Source organism: Centruroides vittatus, unplaced genomic scaffold (assembly GCF_030686945.1).
Source record: "Centruroides vittatus isolate TY-2023 unplaced genomic scaffold, ASM3068694v2 contig_549, whole genome shotgun sequence".
NCBI classification, from domain to species: Eukaryota; Metazoa; Arthropoda; class Arachnida; order Scorpiones; family Buthidae; genus Centruroides; species Centruroides vittatus.
Genome location: NW_027122325.1, coordinates 5,498,384 through 5,514,459, shown reverse-complemented (window position 1 = coordinate 5,514,459; position 16,076 = coordinate 5,498,384). Strand labels below are relative to the sequence as shown.

Below are 16,076 nucleotides of genomic sequence, written 5' to 3'. Positions count from 1 at the left end.
TATATTTAAATCTAGGATATTTGTACCTAAGAATATCTTTTTGTAAAAATACATAAAATATAATATGCATATCGTTTTTCATATATTAGCAAGCTTTTTAAATTATTATGACTATTAAATTATTATAATTATTATTTTTAAAATCATAGGTAATTATTAGTTTTTTAAAATACAAATCAATTCTACAAATTAAAAATTTAAAACTTTTTCCATGGAAAAACATACAAAAGATTACTAAAATAGTTTTTAAAATTTCTAAGTTGTTATAATTTTAAAATAAAGAATAAGAGTAAATAAAACTGATCATGTTTGTTGAAATTTTTGTATGCAATAAAAAGGTCGAAAATAGCCTTCACCTGCACTGCTTTTGCATATTTTCAGTCTAGTCTCATTAATAAGGGAAAGCTAACTGAAGATGTCATAAATAAAACATTGAAAAAAAAAAAACAAACAAAATATAAGAGAAAATGCACTAATAAATTAATGCCTATTGACATCCTATTTTTTTTTTTTGCACTTTTGTGCACTATGTAAAAAATTGTATTAGAAAGTACAAGGAGCTATATATTTTATGATCTACAGTAAAGCCAAAATTGCACTAGGAAGTTTACAAGCTGCAGTAATTGCTTTAAGTAAGTTTGATAGTAATGGATAAAAATGGCCAGTAAGTGGCAACTAAACTTTCCAATGTAACTGAGGCTTAATATTTTATTGTAAGGAATGAATTGACAGCTTCATTTTGATTTGTTCTTGGCAACATATGCAAAGTTTTTGTTTATTTGGAGTTTTCCAATTTTGTTTTTGATCTGTAGGTTTAGAAGTTTGGAGCGTCATCTTATACAACCTATACAAGTCACACATATGAAATGTAGACTAAAATTTGGTCCTTGTCTTATGCATGGTACATCATTCTATATGGTACTTTAAATTGCAAATTTTAAGATTTGACTCTTAGTTTTAGAAGAAGAAAGTCAATTTGACTCACAGATTTTGTGGTCAAGCACAAGATCTATATAGGTGTATATGATAAATTATATTATTATTTGATTAAAAGAATAATTATATTAATTTCTAAAATACGAATAAAATTGTGCTTTACATATGCAGTAAGCATTTTAAATTCTGGACAGTAAAATTTATTAATTCTCTTTAATTTTAAAAATAGAGTTTTTAAAAACCATCATTATTACATGTCACTTTATTTCAGTCTAATCATGGCAAGACTGAACTATATATTATCAATTATTAAAAAAGTAATGAATTACTTTTTCAACTCAAGTAAAATACAGAGTTGCACTACAGTTATTTAAGATTGGAAACAAGCTTGATCTTTAGATGTGATTATCCTGAATTTATAAGTCATACAATACAAAAATTTTCTGTTCTTACTCCAACTATAAATTATTAATTAATAAATTATAAGAAAAAGAAAAATATGGAGTAGTGTTTTTTCAATGAAAATATGCAAACACTACATTTTAAATCATAATTCTATTGATTAGTTCAAATTGCATTTCATTTTAAAGGAAATTTTAATTAAAAATCTCTATCAATATTTAAATTTTGTTTCATCAATTAATAAATATTACTTTTTATAATAATTTTTATTACTTAAAAGTTGTTATAAAAATATTGATTATTTTTCATATTCATATTCATATTTATACATTTATATTTTAAATTTATTTATATATTAAGTTTAATACACAAATAAATATGAAAGATAAAGTAAATTATAAATATTTATAATTTAGTTATAAATATTATATAATTTAATTATAAATATTTATAATTTACTTCATCTTTCTTAAAAAAATTAACTTTACCAATGAAATTGCCAATGCCCAATCCAAAAACAAGTGCTGCAGATAATAATGCAATAAGATTCAGCCATCTATTTAAATGAATGTTACGTGTGTGAACATAATGGCGTCTTCCTGGCTTAAGATCTATATCTGGAGGTAACTCTTCCTGAATACTTGAAACAACTGATAAATCAATCATATCTTCATTAATTCCTTCAAGAATATCTGGAGTTAAAGGACAAACTGCACCTATAAACAATTATTTTCTTAATAATCAGTTACAATATTGATCATATTTCTAACAAATTAATGAAAAATTAAATTTGATTTTACTATTTTTAGAAAATAATCCTAATTCAATAAAAACAGCATTTGACTGATTGCATCCCAAAACTTGGAAAGTTTTGGGTGCAATCAGTTCATGAAAGTAAATTTTTCAGGAGAAAGGAAAAACTGCCACTGCCAAATGATTTAAGATGCAGATTCCATATTCAGAAGAAATGTGGCTACAATGTTATTTGACAGGAATCATGACCAAAAATATATATCTACCAGATTATGAAATTTTAGAAAACATAATTATTAAAATTATCACAAGATGGAAGCCTAACATTTGCCTACCTCTAGTCAAATTACATTTATCTAATTATTAGAGAGGTTGCGACCAAAGTTTCCATCTCTAAAACGTAAACGTTGAACATAGAGTGCCGCCATCTTGTAAGCCTAGAAGTTTGACAATGGTATTTGGAACATCGAGCATGGCAAATAGAAATTCGGCTTAAATGTCTGAATTTTTCTGTGTTTTGGGTTAAAATTATGACGTATTTTATTAAAGTAATGATTATTTAAGCATCTACAAATAACACTAAAGAAACAGACAATTTTAATCCAGAAATTATTTAATTATTCAATTTTTGAAAATAACGTGAAGTGCCTATAGAATTTTTTATATATTTGCATTCATAATAGCTTATCCTAACACTGTAGAAGTAGATTTGTTCTTTCACAGCATCCTCTACCATCGACAGCATAATTCATTTGTAAATTTCTAGAAATAGTTTGTTTATTTACCTTCGCTTTGTTGCTCTTGAATGTTTCCACCATTTTTCAACAATATCCCATGAATCAGTGCGCAACATGAATGTGTTACGCAATGTGTTTTGCTCACAGTTCAAATGTCAAATGTGTACTTCTGCTTATTGTACAAGTTTAAAGTTTGAACTTCGGCCGCAACCTCTCTATTAAATTGGTCCTCTTACACCTCAAATAATATGATAGGTTGTTTGGCATTAATTAAATATTGGGTTTGTGAATTTATTGTTTTATATAATTATTCTTATTTTGATTTGTTTGGATACATTCTTATTACAAGGTATTAGCACTTTAAAGAATAACTAATTTGTTGAAATGCCCCTCAGTAAAATTTGTACCAATCTTTGAAATTTTGTACTCTTTTTTAAATTTTTTTTCTTATGTAATCTTTTTTAATTTGTATTAATTTTTAAATTTGTAAATATTTGAATTTGTATTTCTAATATATTTTTTGTATTATTTCGTGCTCATAGTCATTTGTACAGGTAAAGATTAAATAATAGTGACAGTATATGATGACATATAAAAACACCAAAAAATTTTTATAAAAAAATGCTACAGAGAAATTGAACATTTTTAAATCACAATAATCAATTTATGTATATTTATAGTAAAAAATAAAATATTTCTAAATACATTCTTAAAACATTTCTAATAAATGAAAATCAAAATGGTTTAATATACATTTTGATCTAAACATCAATTAAATGAGATATATTTTAAAAATTATTTTAAGAAAGATTAAACTCAATTTGCAACTGCTGCTTGTGGCTATTTATGCTTACAATGAAATAAATGAATTACAAACAACAACATGCAGCTGTTTAAAACTAGTTTTAATAATTAGTATAAACCTTAATATAATCTTAAAATACATCCCAATTAACTAACTTTTTGGCCACACTACATATTTAACTTTAAAATACTGTTATGGTTCTTCTCATACTGAAAAAAATTTACAAATATAAAACCTTTATGATTTTTCTGTTTCATGGTTGCTGTATATTGGAACTTGTGTATGAATGTCTCTTTAATCCAAACTTTTGTTCGGTAGATTATCTCACAGCATCATGGTTAGAAACATCTTTATTTTTTAAAAAATTGGATTACATTGTAAATGCATTTCAGGTTTGCTTATATTCCAAACCCCTCCTCAGTGCTATACAAAAACATGTAAGAAATATAAGTAAGGACAATATTACCTAGATATTGCGGAAAAAGAATTTTTAATAATACAGTCATTTTACATACTATAAGAACACACAAAAAATCTTTCACAATAACAACCGTAAACATACATAACATTCAAATGTTTTATATAAAGAGGTTTCTCTTCCTATAATACATTTAGTTATTTAAAAAACATAACTTTAAAAGACAAAAACTTTTTATGAAAGTTTTTTTTAAAAAACTTACAATTTTATCTCCATACACCTAAAATTGGTGGATACTAGTTCACTTTAGTGAAACACTATGGATATAATGTAACATAACAGCTGAAATTTAGAAACTACAGTTATTTTACAAATAAATGTTTTTCTATTAACAATATGTGAATACATACCGACAATAAGTATTTCTATTTGACAATTATACAATGTATCCTTTTGTGGTTTAATTAAGAAACATAATGTTTCGTAGCACCCTCTATCAAATTATACCACTGAGGGTCTATTTGCATACCATTTGAGATATTAATCAAATTTTTCTCAAGATATTTTTGTATTTTGATATGTTCTTTCAACTTCCATTTATAAGAATCTTTTCCTGAGTGTAGAATTTTTATATTGTCTCTGTCAATCTGACAATCATTATCCTTTGTATGAGTAAACCACGGGAAACTACTAAAGTGAACTAGTATCCATCCATTTTAGGTGTACGGAGATAAAATTGTAAGTTTTTTAGTCTTTTAAAGTTATGTTTTTTAAATAACTAAATGTATTGTAGGAAGAGAAACCTCTTTATATAAAACATTTGAATGTTATGTTTGTTCACAGATGTTATTGTGAAAGATTTTTTGTGTGTTCTTATGGTATGTAAAATGACTGTATCATAAAAATTCTCTTTCCGCAATATCTAGATAATATTGTCCTTACTTATATTTCTTACATTATTTTGTATAGAACTGAGGAGAGGTTTGGAATATAAGCAAACCTGAAATGCATTTAACAACGTAATCCAATTTTTAAAAGAAATAAAGATGTTTCTAACAGTGATGTTGTGAGATAATCTACTAAACAAAAGTTTGGATTAAAGAGATGTTCATACACACAATAAAACCTTTAATATTATAATTTGATTTTTAATTTGATCATGAGAATTTAATTAAAAATCAAATTCTCATGATTTCTAAATGCAATAAAAAATATATAAAAAAGTTTAATTAAAGAGAAATGAATTTATTTTAGTGATAAATAAAATAAACGATTTCCTTTATCAATTAAATATGTTTTTCTCAATATATATTAAAATTTTATTCTATATCATTTTGAGAAATCAATAATAATGAAAAATTATCAAAAGAATTCTTGATTCATACTACGGTAAATATAATTCAGTAAAAAAAAAAAAAACAGTATTAGATAGAATTTTTAACAAGGTTGTGTGTAACAAATTGTGAACAAGATAAAAAATAAAATTACAAATATATTGTAATTTGTAAAAATATAAAATTGGAAAGGAACAATTTTAAAAATAAAATTTAAATTAATTAAAGGAATTAGACAATATAATAAATAAAGAATTAAAACTTACAGGGTTGATCAATAATGCTGAAACTTGATTCACTTGTTGCAGAAATGCTACTTGGACTACTTTCACGATATAATTCATATGAATCAAAAGAATAAGATTTACTGGAACCTGAAGAAATGTCGGGATAAGATAAATTATCGTCCCCATCATAATTAAAACTTTCACTGTTGTTAAGAGGTTTGTCTTCAATTGGAACAAACTGTTCCTCTTCATTGCTAATGGATGATTTATCAGTATTTTCCATATTGCTATAAAATATATATATAGTAGTGACAAGTTTTACAAAATGTAAATAAAATATGATAAACTGTTAAATTTATAGATAGCTCTCATATTTCATCATAAATATTTTCAAATTTTATAATACCTAAATATATCTTGTTTAGTTTATGCATTACATAGCAAAATTTAAAGAATCATCAAAAAATAGCAGAGGGAAGAAGCAAGTTTCCTTACTTAATTAGATCCTCCTTAGCTGAGGGAGGACCCTCAGCTAACAAAATATATAAGGCAAAAACTTCTCTCTGCTATTTTTTGATGATTTTGTGAATTCTGATACACAGTCAAACCTGTCTATCCTGAACTTGTTTATCTCAAAATTTATTTTTTCCCCTGCATTTGCAGCCTAAATTCAATATATTTTCCGTGTTTATCTCAAATAATTTTCCCCAAAACCTCTGTATCTCCAATTATAGACCAAAGTGTCAATGACAAATTCACAGTTCAGTGACTACATTTTGATAGCAGTGTAATTGAGAAACATCTCTTGCATAGTTGCAATTCAAACTGCCTTTCTCTGATTGGCTACAAGTTGACTTGTGCCTTACTGTTTTTATTCCAGGTGAAGCACTATAACAGAATTCAATAAACTTTCCTTGACCAATGAGTTTTTTTTGACATATTTACATTTGTAATTGCAACATTAAGAGAAGCAAATGGCTGATGTGCAAAGAAAGTTGAATGTCCTTTCAATCAAAGAAAAAATGAAAATCTTAAAATTTTTGGACAGAAATCCTCAGATGAAAAAGAATGAAGTTGAGACCAAATTTGGCAATCCATTGATTACTCTTTCAACAATAATAAAGAATAGAGCTTCAGTGGAGAGAAACTTTGAAAATAACAACAAGAATGTGAAAAGAAAATCAAAAATGTTCTTTTCCAGAAATAGACAAATGTGTCAGAAAATGGTTTGTGCAATGTTGTGACCAAGGAGTTCCTATTAGTGGAATTATGTTACAAAGGAAAGCTGAGAATTTTACCAAAAGACTTGGCCATAGCAAATTTAAAGCCAGAAACAGATAGCTTGAGAGTTTTAAAAGTAGACATAATATCGTCTTCAGGAAACTTTCTAGCAAAAGTGCACCTGTGCCTCAAAGTGTTTGCAAAGAGTGAATCAAAGATCCTCATTCAGTGTTAGTGAATGAGGTGAGAAACAAACAAATGAAAGTAATGATGGCAAGGACCATGAAAAAATGTGTATGATTAAAGAAAAGAACACAGGAAGAAATGATTTTATTATAGAAATAGAAAAAAATAACAAATTGGAATATTGAAATATTGTGTAAGTTTATCAAAAAAGTGTTTGTGCTTCATTTGGCTTGTTTGAAAGAAAGCCCACTGAAGAGGAAAATATTGTAATTTTCAAAATGTATCTGGGTAAAATAAAGTTGTTGGCAGGATAGTATTTTTGGAATATGTGAATGTGATAATTCTCAGAAAATAATGGTGTTTAAACTGGTTACATATTGATATTTGAAAAACAGAATAGAAATGGAAGGTTAAATGAACTAGAGGATCAGATAGATTCATCTAAAGTTATTACAACAAAAGAAGCAGAAAAGGCCATTGAAATGATGAGAACTTTTCTTGAATGTCAGGAAGATATTCACGACTCATAGAGAGATATTCATCACATATAGTCAGGATGCATTCATGGATATTGCTTACTTTCAAAAAATAATCCAGTCAAACAAAATCAGGCATCAGAAACTATTTCTGAAGGTATATCAAAGATGTTTTATTTATACTTAATACAGTTATGTATTGTATGTACTATTGTATTAATAAAATACCATAGCTCAAATCAAACCAATTAGTGTTCATTACATACAAACCTCTATATCTCAAACTTTTTCTCCTTTCTGTGAGATTTGAGATAGACAGGTTCAACTGTATATTAATCTAATATTTAAAGAAAGATGTTAAAGTACTTAAAATAAGATATATCATATATATATGCTAATTGAATATTATAGATGATTTGGCTTTTCCTTGATTCATTCTCGTACAGCATCTTAAACTTCAGCATCTAATGAAAAGCAGCGACTCTTCAATCAGATCTGCACTATAAAAACAGTAAAGAATAAGTTGTAACTTCAAATTCTCAACTGTCTTTGCTGTTTCCTTACTGCAATATGGTCTGTGTTATTATAGTGCAAGAAAAAGACAGTTATTTCTGGCCTTACTCTACAAATATGTCTCTCAAGTACTTGTAAGATTTCACAATATTTCACTGAATTGATTATTTCTGCCTTTGTCAGCTACCATATAGAAACAGTTATCTTTCAATCCCCCCCAAAAAAAACTACCAAAATGACCTAAGTAGAGAGAACAATAATTGTGAACTTCTTAACTGGTATAAAATATCTAGTATCATCAGACTTCTGGTTGTTCACAAAATGAAAATAGTGTTGAAAGATCACTGCTTTTCATTGGATGGTGAAGTTTGTGCTGGTGTATAAAAATTAATAAAAAAAAAAATTATAAAGTTTCTTCTTGCGCACAATTCAGAAATAGAGTAAACATTTGGAAAAAGTATGTCACTCTAAATGATGATTAAATTTAAAAATTAATATGTATGATTACAGTAAATGATTTTAACTACTTTTTAAAATTGGTCACATTACATCTCTTCTCAAATTAATTTTATAAAAACAGAGACTTTATTTATCAATCATCCCTTCCCTCACATTTAAAATGATTTACATATATAATATATTAAAACTAACAAACAGTGATTACTGATAATTACTATTTAATTTTTTAATTAGAATCAATTTATTCTAATTATTCATAAGTTACATTCCTAAAAGATTATGTTAGATAAAATATGAGTAAAATCCAATTACTTTATAATTGCAATCTTATCTTTTAAAATTATTTTTATTTTATTATTAATACTTATAAAATTTATACTTATGTACTGCAAATACATTGTAAAGTAATTTCTCAATTAATTTAACCAAAAAATGTGTTTTAAATAAAAATTATCCTCTAAACAATCTGAAAACAAATATAATAATAATATTGGTATCTTTTTTGTACATCCTTCTCATAGTATAGTAATACAATTAAATATTAGCAGAGCAATTATCTTTCCATAGTATTTTCTACATAAATGTATGCAAAATTGATTTTAAAAATTACTGAAAAGATATACTAAAGCAGAATTATTTTTGTGTTTGGCTTCAATTTATGAATATTTTTTAAACAAATATTTTAACCTGAAATCTTTTTTATATAGAAATTTTTATATTTGAATGATAGTTACTGCATTCAGAGTAAAGAAATGTGACATTTCTTACTATCTAGATGTATATACTGCTTTTGCTAAAAAAATATTTAAGTTTTCTTATTCGATTAAAAATATATCAAATCATCACTAAATTTTATTTATTTACATTCCGCAGGCAAATAAATTTAATTTATCACTTAATGTTTCACAGTTAAATTCATACACCCTTAGAATATACCAGGGGTGGGCAAGCAAGAGTTCTGTGGGAGCCGAAATGTAGGTTTTTGCAAAATACATGGGAGCCGCAGTTCTGTACTGTCATGGCAGATAGTATGGTAAGGTGTGCGATTTTATTATATAATATAAATATAATATAAAACAAATATTGAATTTTTTTAACAAACATATTTTCACAAAATTATAAAAATAAAATTGTAAAATCAATAATAAAAAAATAGAAATTAACACTTTCAGCAAGAGCCACATGTAACTCAAAAAGAGCCGCACTTGCCCATGTCTGGAATATACTCTTAAAATTCAGTTAATATGAATAAATTTATCCACATTAACAAATTCTTCTATAAACTGTACACAATTAATCAGATATTAATAACTGAATATCTATTTTTTACAATACACTAAAAATATATAAGAAATATATCTAGATAATAGGATATCACTTTAATCAGAATTTATAATTTACTTGTTTTTGTTATAGGATGTATTTTGGTATAAATTGATGATTTTATAATTTTATAATTTCCTTATTTTTTAATGCTGTGTATAAAATGTCCTCACTTTTAATGTCAATATTTTATTCACAATTTGTCCTTAATTGCTAGTTTAAAAAATATTTTAATTAATTTACCGAATCAATTAAAATGTTAACCACCTAGTACATAACTAACAAGCAACCAACATTCCAAAAATAAAAAAATATTCAAAATCTGGTAAACAAATTAGTTTATGCTATCACAATTTATGGACATTGGAAAAAGTGTTTTTCAACAAAAGCTGTACTTGATGTTTATGGAAAATTTTAAATTTCTACAACTCCATGTTCAAGTCAGAAGAATTTCATAGGTGTTAAAACGATTGAAGAAAATCTTTTGACCCACCACACTAATCAAAACTTTTCTCCAGTTTTTTATGTAACTAATGCATTTATCCATTATTATACTGTAAAATATTTTTTTCTTTACTATTCATTCTTTCAGAAATTTCATGTTAATTTTTCACATTGTAATTTTCCAAGTTATACTTCCATGCACAACATTCCTTTGAGTTAGTTCTAAACAAGTTCAACATAATTTAACTTGCAGATGAAAAGATAAATCTAAGAACATATATGATCATATCAATTTGCTAGACATATGAATGTCAATGAGTATAAATCATTTTCTGAATTATTAATATAATTAAACTCTGCTGTCAATCAATAATTATGTCATACTATCTCCTTGTATATTATGTTTAGTTTAAGAATTTACTGATAGTTTCTCATCTTTGACTAGATATGGTAAAATATCTATATAAATAAATAATTAAAATGATTTAATTTAACCCAAAACTCACAAAATAATTATCCTTTTTCATAATACTTTCTCACCTTTTTGGATTTAAAATTTATATATATATAAATACTAGACACCTAAAAAACTGTGTTTATTTCCTGGATATAAAATAAGTTGCTTTCTGGTTTCATAATGTATTTGTATTTATAAACAGAAGAATCATTTTTATCCTTTTAGTATTATTTCAGCAATGACAAACAGTTTGCAATGTTCATCCAAATAATATTCTCATAATTTCCAGTTTTCATTGCAAAATATTTTAATTTTATGAAGATATGTTTATGTTGTTATGTACCATCATCTTGTTTAGTTTATAATTTATATTATATTTAATTAAAATTAATAATTTTTTTATAAACAAATCTGAGTTCAGGAAATAACACAATACAATGCTTTTCAAAATGATTGGTAAATCATCTTTACCACATATGTCTGATAGTATACAATACAATTTACATGATTTGTTATACAAGAGAAAAGTTGAATTTTTCTATAAATTGCTGTTTTCATAAAATCATCTCACCTGATTAAATGCTCAGTAAATCCAATCCATTTCTGTGGCTTTTCTGGATTAACAAATCATCTTTGCTTTTAAATTCTTTCTAATTCTGAAAATTAAACAATTCTGAGACACTTTAAATTCAGAAAATTAAATCAGAGATTTTAATGCATTGTTTGTTTAGATTTAGATCAATTAATTTGCCATAAACATTAAGTACATTCATTTTTGCCTAACTGTGAAACCATTTTTCATTTACTTCTTGACATAAAATCAAAAAATCATTGTTCTTTATCTGATAATCATAAGTGTAATTCATGAGGTATTATGATTACAGATGAAACCTAGAGAAAATATTGAGTTTTTATGTTAATATTGCACTTAAGAGATAATACAGGAAAACTAGTTTTTAATCTAATTAATGTTTTAAATAGAAAATCATACCATAAACAATTTTTATAAAGAAACAGAATACAATAAAAAAAACTCTACATACAACTGACAATTAGTAACATAACACTATCTCAAATAAAGGAGACTCAAACTAAATGTTAAGCTGGTTTATATAACAGCAATTATTTTATCTAAACATTAAGTGTAATAATAAATTGTAACAGTCTGTTGTTACAATCTTAAAATAACAAATACAAAGTATTAAATTACATTTCCAGTTATATGTATTTTTATTTTATTCTTATAAATTTAAATACTAATAAATTATATACAAATTAAAAATTTTATAAATAAATGAAATAGTTAATAAAAAGTTTATAAATAAAAAGAACACAAAAACTGATGAAATTAGTATAAAATTGATAAAATATAAATGACTTTTAATATTTTTTAAAACAAATCTAAAATAGAATTACAAACTAAAACAGTGAAATAAACAAAAAAGTGTTGACAAATGACAAGAATACAAGTAAATATAAACAAACTTGCAGTTACAAGATAAAATAAAATTTAAATCAGAACAAATTATAGTAGTAAAAAATATATATTGAAGAATGCATAAAAATTTTGTCTTCACATTCTGTCATTTCACAGTCACCATTGACAAATAAAAACAAAAACAAATCTAGAGACAACCTTTTGTTTTTTTACTATGTAAATTATAATTGGGCAGTTTTTTAATGAATATTTTGTTTTAATTTATGGTACTGTCACCGGAAGACTTTTTTAAAACCAATTTACATTTTTTAAAGAGGCATAACCTCTAATAAAAGGTCATCTCTTTAAGTCTTCTGTTCTTTTTTTTGATTTGTCAATGGTGACTGTGAAATGACGACTTGAGAAGACAAAAATTTTTTTGTTTTCTTCAATACACAGTACTCTCTCCCACATCAGGTCCTTCCATATCCAGAACAATCAGAGACAACCAAAAATTTTTGAAAATACTGTACACTATTCCTAAACTCACCTTTCTATACCGCAATGTGTATATTTTTTAATTTTTTTTTTTATTAAGATTGCCTTGAAGTTCATAGAACAGTCTAATGCATCAACTGCCACTGCCTTGATAATGATGAGACATTGGTGTGATGTATCAGCTTGTTAGTGAATCAACAACAAAACAACTTTAATACAATACTTTCAAAATTAATTGTAATTGTCCAAAATAAGCATCTAAGTCAAAATAAGACTATTATATGTACAGTACATACAGGCATATATATTACAGCCGTATTTAAAAGCTCTTTCTTATCCGGATTTTTCTAATATTGGGATCAATGCTGCTCACATAACTTTGGATATGGCAGAGTCAACTGTATTTTTACTAAGTAAATTACTGTCAGCCATTTTTTAACAAAATTGATTATAAGCAATGATATATTAATTTGATGAAACTGATGATGCTGTTGATATAATAATAAGTGAAATTAAATTTATTCTTAGAATGATAACAAAGGCAACATTAAATTTTGTGTAAAGACAGAATATATGACAATGTTTTTCATAAATAGATGAGTAATATCAAAATAGGCAATAGAAAAAACAAAAAAAATAAATTTAAATTTCACAGAAGAGTCTGATGACATTGTACTAAGCAACTTCTAGACTAAAAATAATATGTTATATACTAGTATATCTTTCAGTGGTATCTTTATCTGTAATCTGTACCGTAAAGCTTAAATTGTTGCAATTATCCTTTCATGTTAATTAAAAGTTCTAGAGTACTTCCAACAGAGCATATTTAGTACAGCACTTCTACTAAAGTACAGCTATTTAAATAAGCAAGATATTACTGTATGATCATTGATAAAATATTTTGGCATAAAGATTTTGGTAAAAAAATTATTTCAAATAGAAAAATTTTTGAGATTCTTTAAGGTATCAACATTCTACTAACATCCCCACTCCCTGTTACAATCTGTCACAATATTTGTATATATCCCCTCCACATCATATTAGAATGATCCCAAAGGGAGAAGGGCAAACATCTTTCACATTGAAGACATTTGACTAATTAAACTTTTAATGGTTGAGATAAAAATACATAATGATAGTTTTTAAGCATTATATCATCTAGAAATATATAATACAGGAGTATCAAGTAAGAGTATGTCAAAAGTGCAAGAATAAAACTTGGAATTTTATAGGAAATTTGGTATTTTTATTTCATTTCTATTTAAAGTACTTTAATTCTGGTTTAGTATCTTTATTGCTAAGCTATTTACTCTAATATGATATAAGAGAATACAAACAGAAAAGACATTTGAAATTGAAATATTGAAAGTATACATTTCAACAACTTAATTTTTTTTTATAATAATAAAAAATTTAGTTATAATCTTATGCTACTTACTTGGTGTCTGGACAACTAGCATCATCCATTCTTGTTACTGTTTCATTTTGGGATGATATCTAACGTATAATATTTAATATAAATATAAATGATAACTAAGTAAATAAAAAAATATTAGTTACTTTATTGCATTGTTTGATAAGTAATGCCACATTTTTTTAAGATTTTGAAGAAAACTTATATTGATTAATTTAATTTAATATAAAATTAAATTTAATACCACTCTTTCCATTACTTCTGCACCTTGAAGTCAATATTTCTATTTCATTCTGACAGAAACTTTCTGATTTCAATAGTCACTAGTAGCCAGATCTGGTCAGTAAGAAATTATTGCAAAATTTCCCTACCAAAGCTATTAATTTTTTGCATTGTGACTGCTGCAATGTATGAATAGGCATTGTCATAGTGTAATATTATGCTTTTTCTATTGACTAGAGCTGGTGGTTCTTTTCAGAATAACTCTATGCTGAAATGATCCATTAATTGACAGTAAGTAGATGCTGCTATTGTTTTATTTTCATTGAGTAGTTCATAATGAATTATTTCACAAATATTCCACCAAATGCAGGGTAACACCTTTTTGATGTATAATACAATTTTGCTGCTAGTAATGATTGTCATTTTGATGATAACCATTGTCTTTTTTTGAATAATATTCACATACAGAACTCTTTTTTTATCTACTGGTACTATTCAATCCAAAACTGGTGTGTAGTTTTGCCTTATCAGTAAAGCAGTAGCAATTCATATGCACTGTTCCTTCTGTGCATCAGTTAATTGATGGAATGGATACACCCTCATAAACCATCTTACCTAGTGCTTTCAAGTATTCAAAAATTGCTAAATACAGTTTCTCAGTATACAATTTCTCAATACAGTTGTAGATTAGATTCAATTAATGTTTTAATTCTGTATAAGTCATATAAAGATGTGATCACATGGTTCATCATCAGTAAGATTAAAGTTGCCATTACAAAATTTCACAAATCACCCATGTCAACTTTTATGGAATTTTCCTTAAATACTTTAAACAAGCTTTTAGTCATTATCCTTGTGTTATGATCATTCAGATATTCATAGAGTAAACAATTATATAAATATTTCTCACTCTTATCATAAAAATAACGCTAAATTCTAAAATGTATATTTTTAAATATTATTGCTTCAGATAATGAAAAATATGCTTGAATTGAACTGTAATATGTATGATACAAACATGTCTAACATAAAACAACAAATACAACATAACTTATCAAACAACCCAATAAATTTAATTATATCTTAAATTTTCAATTTTGATAGATGTCAATAATCTTGCATTTTGTTTCATGTATTTTCTGTAAGTGCAATTATATATGTATAATATATTATTCTCAAAATAAAACTTCTTTTTTGTCAATTCCATTTAACAGAAATATAAAAACTATCAGAACTGATTTTTAAAGTTGTTTTTTTTTCAAACTATAAAATATTTTAAAATCTATAATTATCAATACACAGGGTGGTCCAAATAAATTGTTACAGGTTCAATATCTCATTATTCATTCAATAATTAAAAATAATTTTTTGTCTGTGTTTAAAGTTATTATTTAATCAACTAAAGAACTCCCATATAACTGACTCTCCATGGAGGGTGGGGTAAGAGTCAACTTCAAAATTTTAAATGGAATTCTATCAAAATATTAACATATGATTCTACTGTACACTAAAAACAGCAGAAACTTTTAATTTGACAGTTTTTTCTTAAATCATATTTTCTACAGAAAAAAACCTTATGTAAAGAAGTAACAGTAAACAAATTAGTATAGAAATACAGTAGAGAGTCATTAATCGGAACACTGGTAATCGGAACGATTTTCAGTCAGACTGTGTCGTGCTGAATCGAACGTTTTTGATACTAAATTTACTTCTAAAGTATAATTTTCATGTTTTTATATTCTTCAATATATTTATTTTGTTCGTACAAAATGCAGAAATAATTTTTAACAATACGATAGCCTCGATTATTATTATAAAAATTTTCGTTAGGCTT

The 16,076-nt window shown here is 25.5% G+C and overlaps 1 protein-coding gene across 2 annotated transcripts in view; it reads right to left on the bottom strand.

Annotated features, from left to right (window-relative positions):
• Window positions 1-16,076, bottom strand: part of LOC136978739 (putative leucine-rich repeat-containing protein DDB_G0290503) — a 37,814-nt gene that overhangs the window by 9,469 nt on the left and 12,269 nt on the right. Inside the window, exons 1-4 of one of the 2 annotated variants that reach the window (XM_067274536.1) lie at window positions 14,045-14,060; window positions 11,263-11,347; window positions 5,652-5,899; window positions 1,827-2,054 (exon numbers count right to left, since the gene is read on the bottom strand). In XM_067274536.1, the coding sequence (XP_067130637.1) occupies window positions 1,827-2,054; window positions 5,652-5,895 (472 nt within the window). In that variant the 5' untranslated portion in view covers window positions 5,896-5,899; window positions 11,263-11,347; window positions 14,045-14,060. Of the gene's footprint in view, window positions 1-1,826; window positions 2,055-5,651; window positions 5,900-11,262; window positions 11,348-14,044; window positions 14,104-16,076 lie in introns of those variants that run through there. The other variant, XM_067274535.1, reaches the window with a different exon arrangement.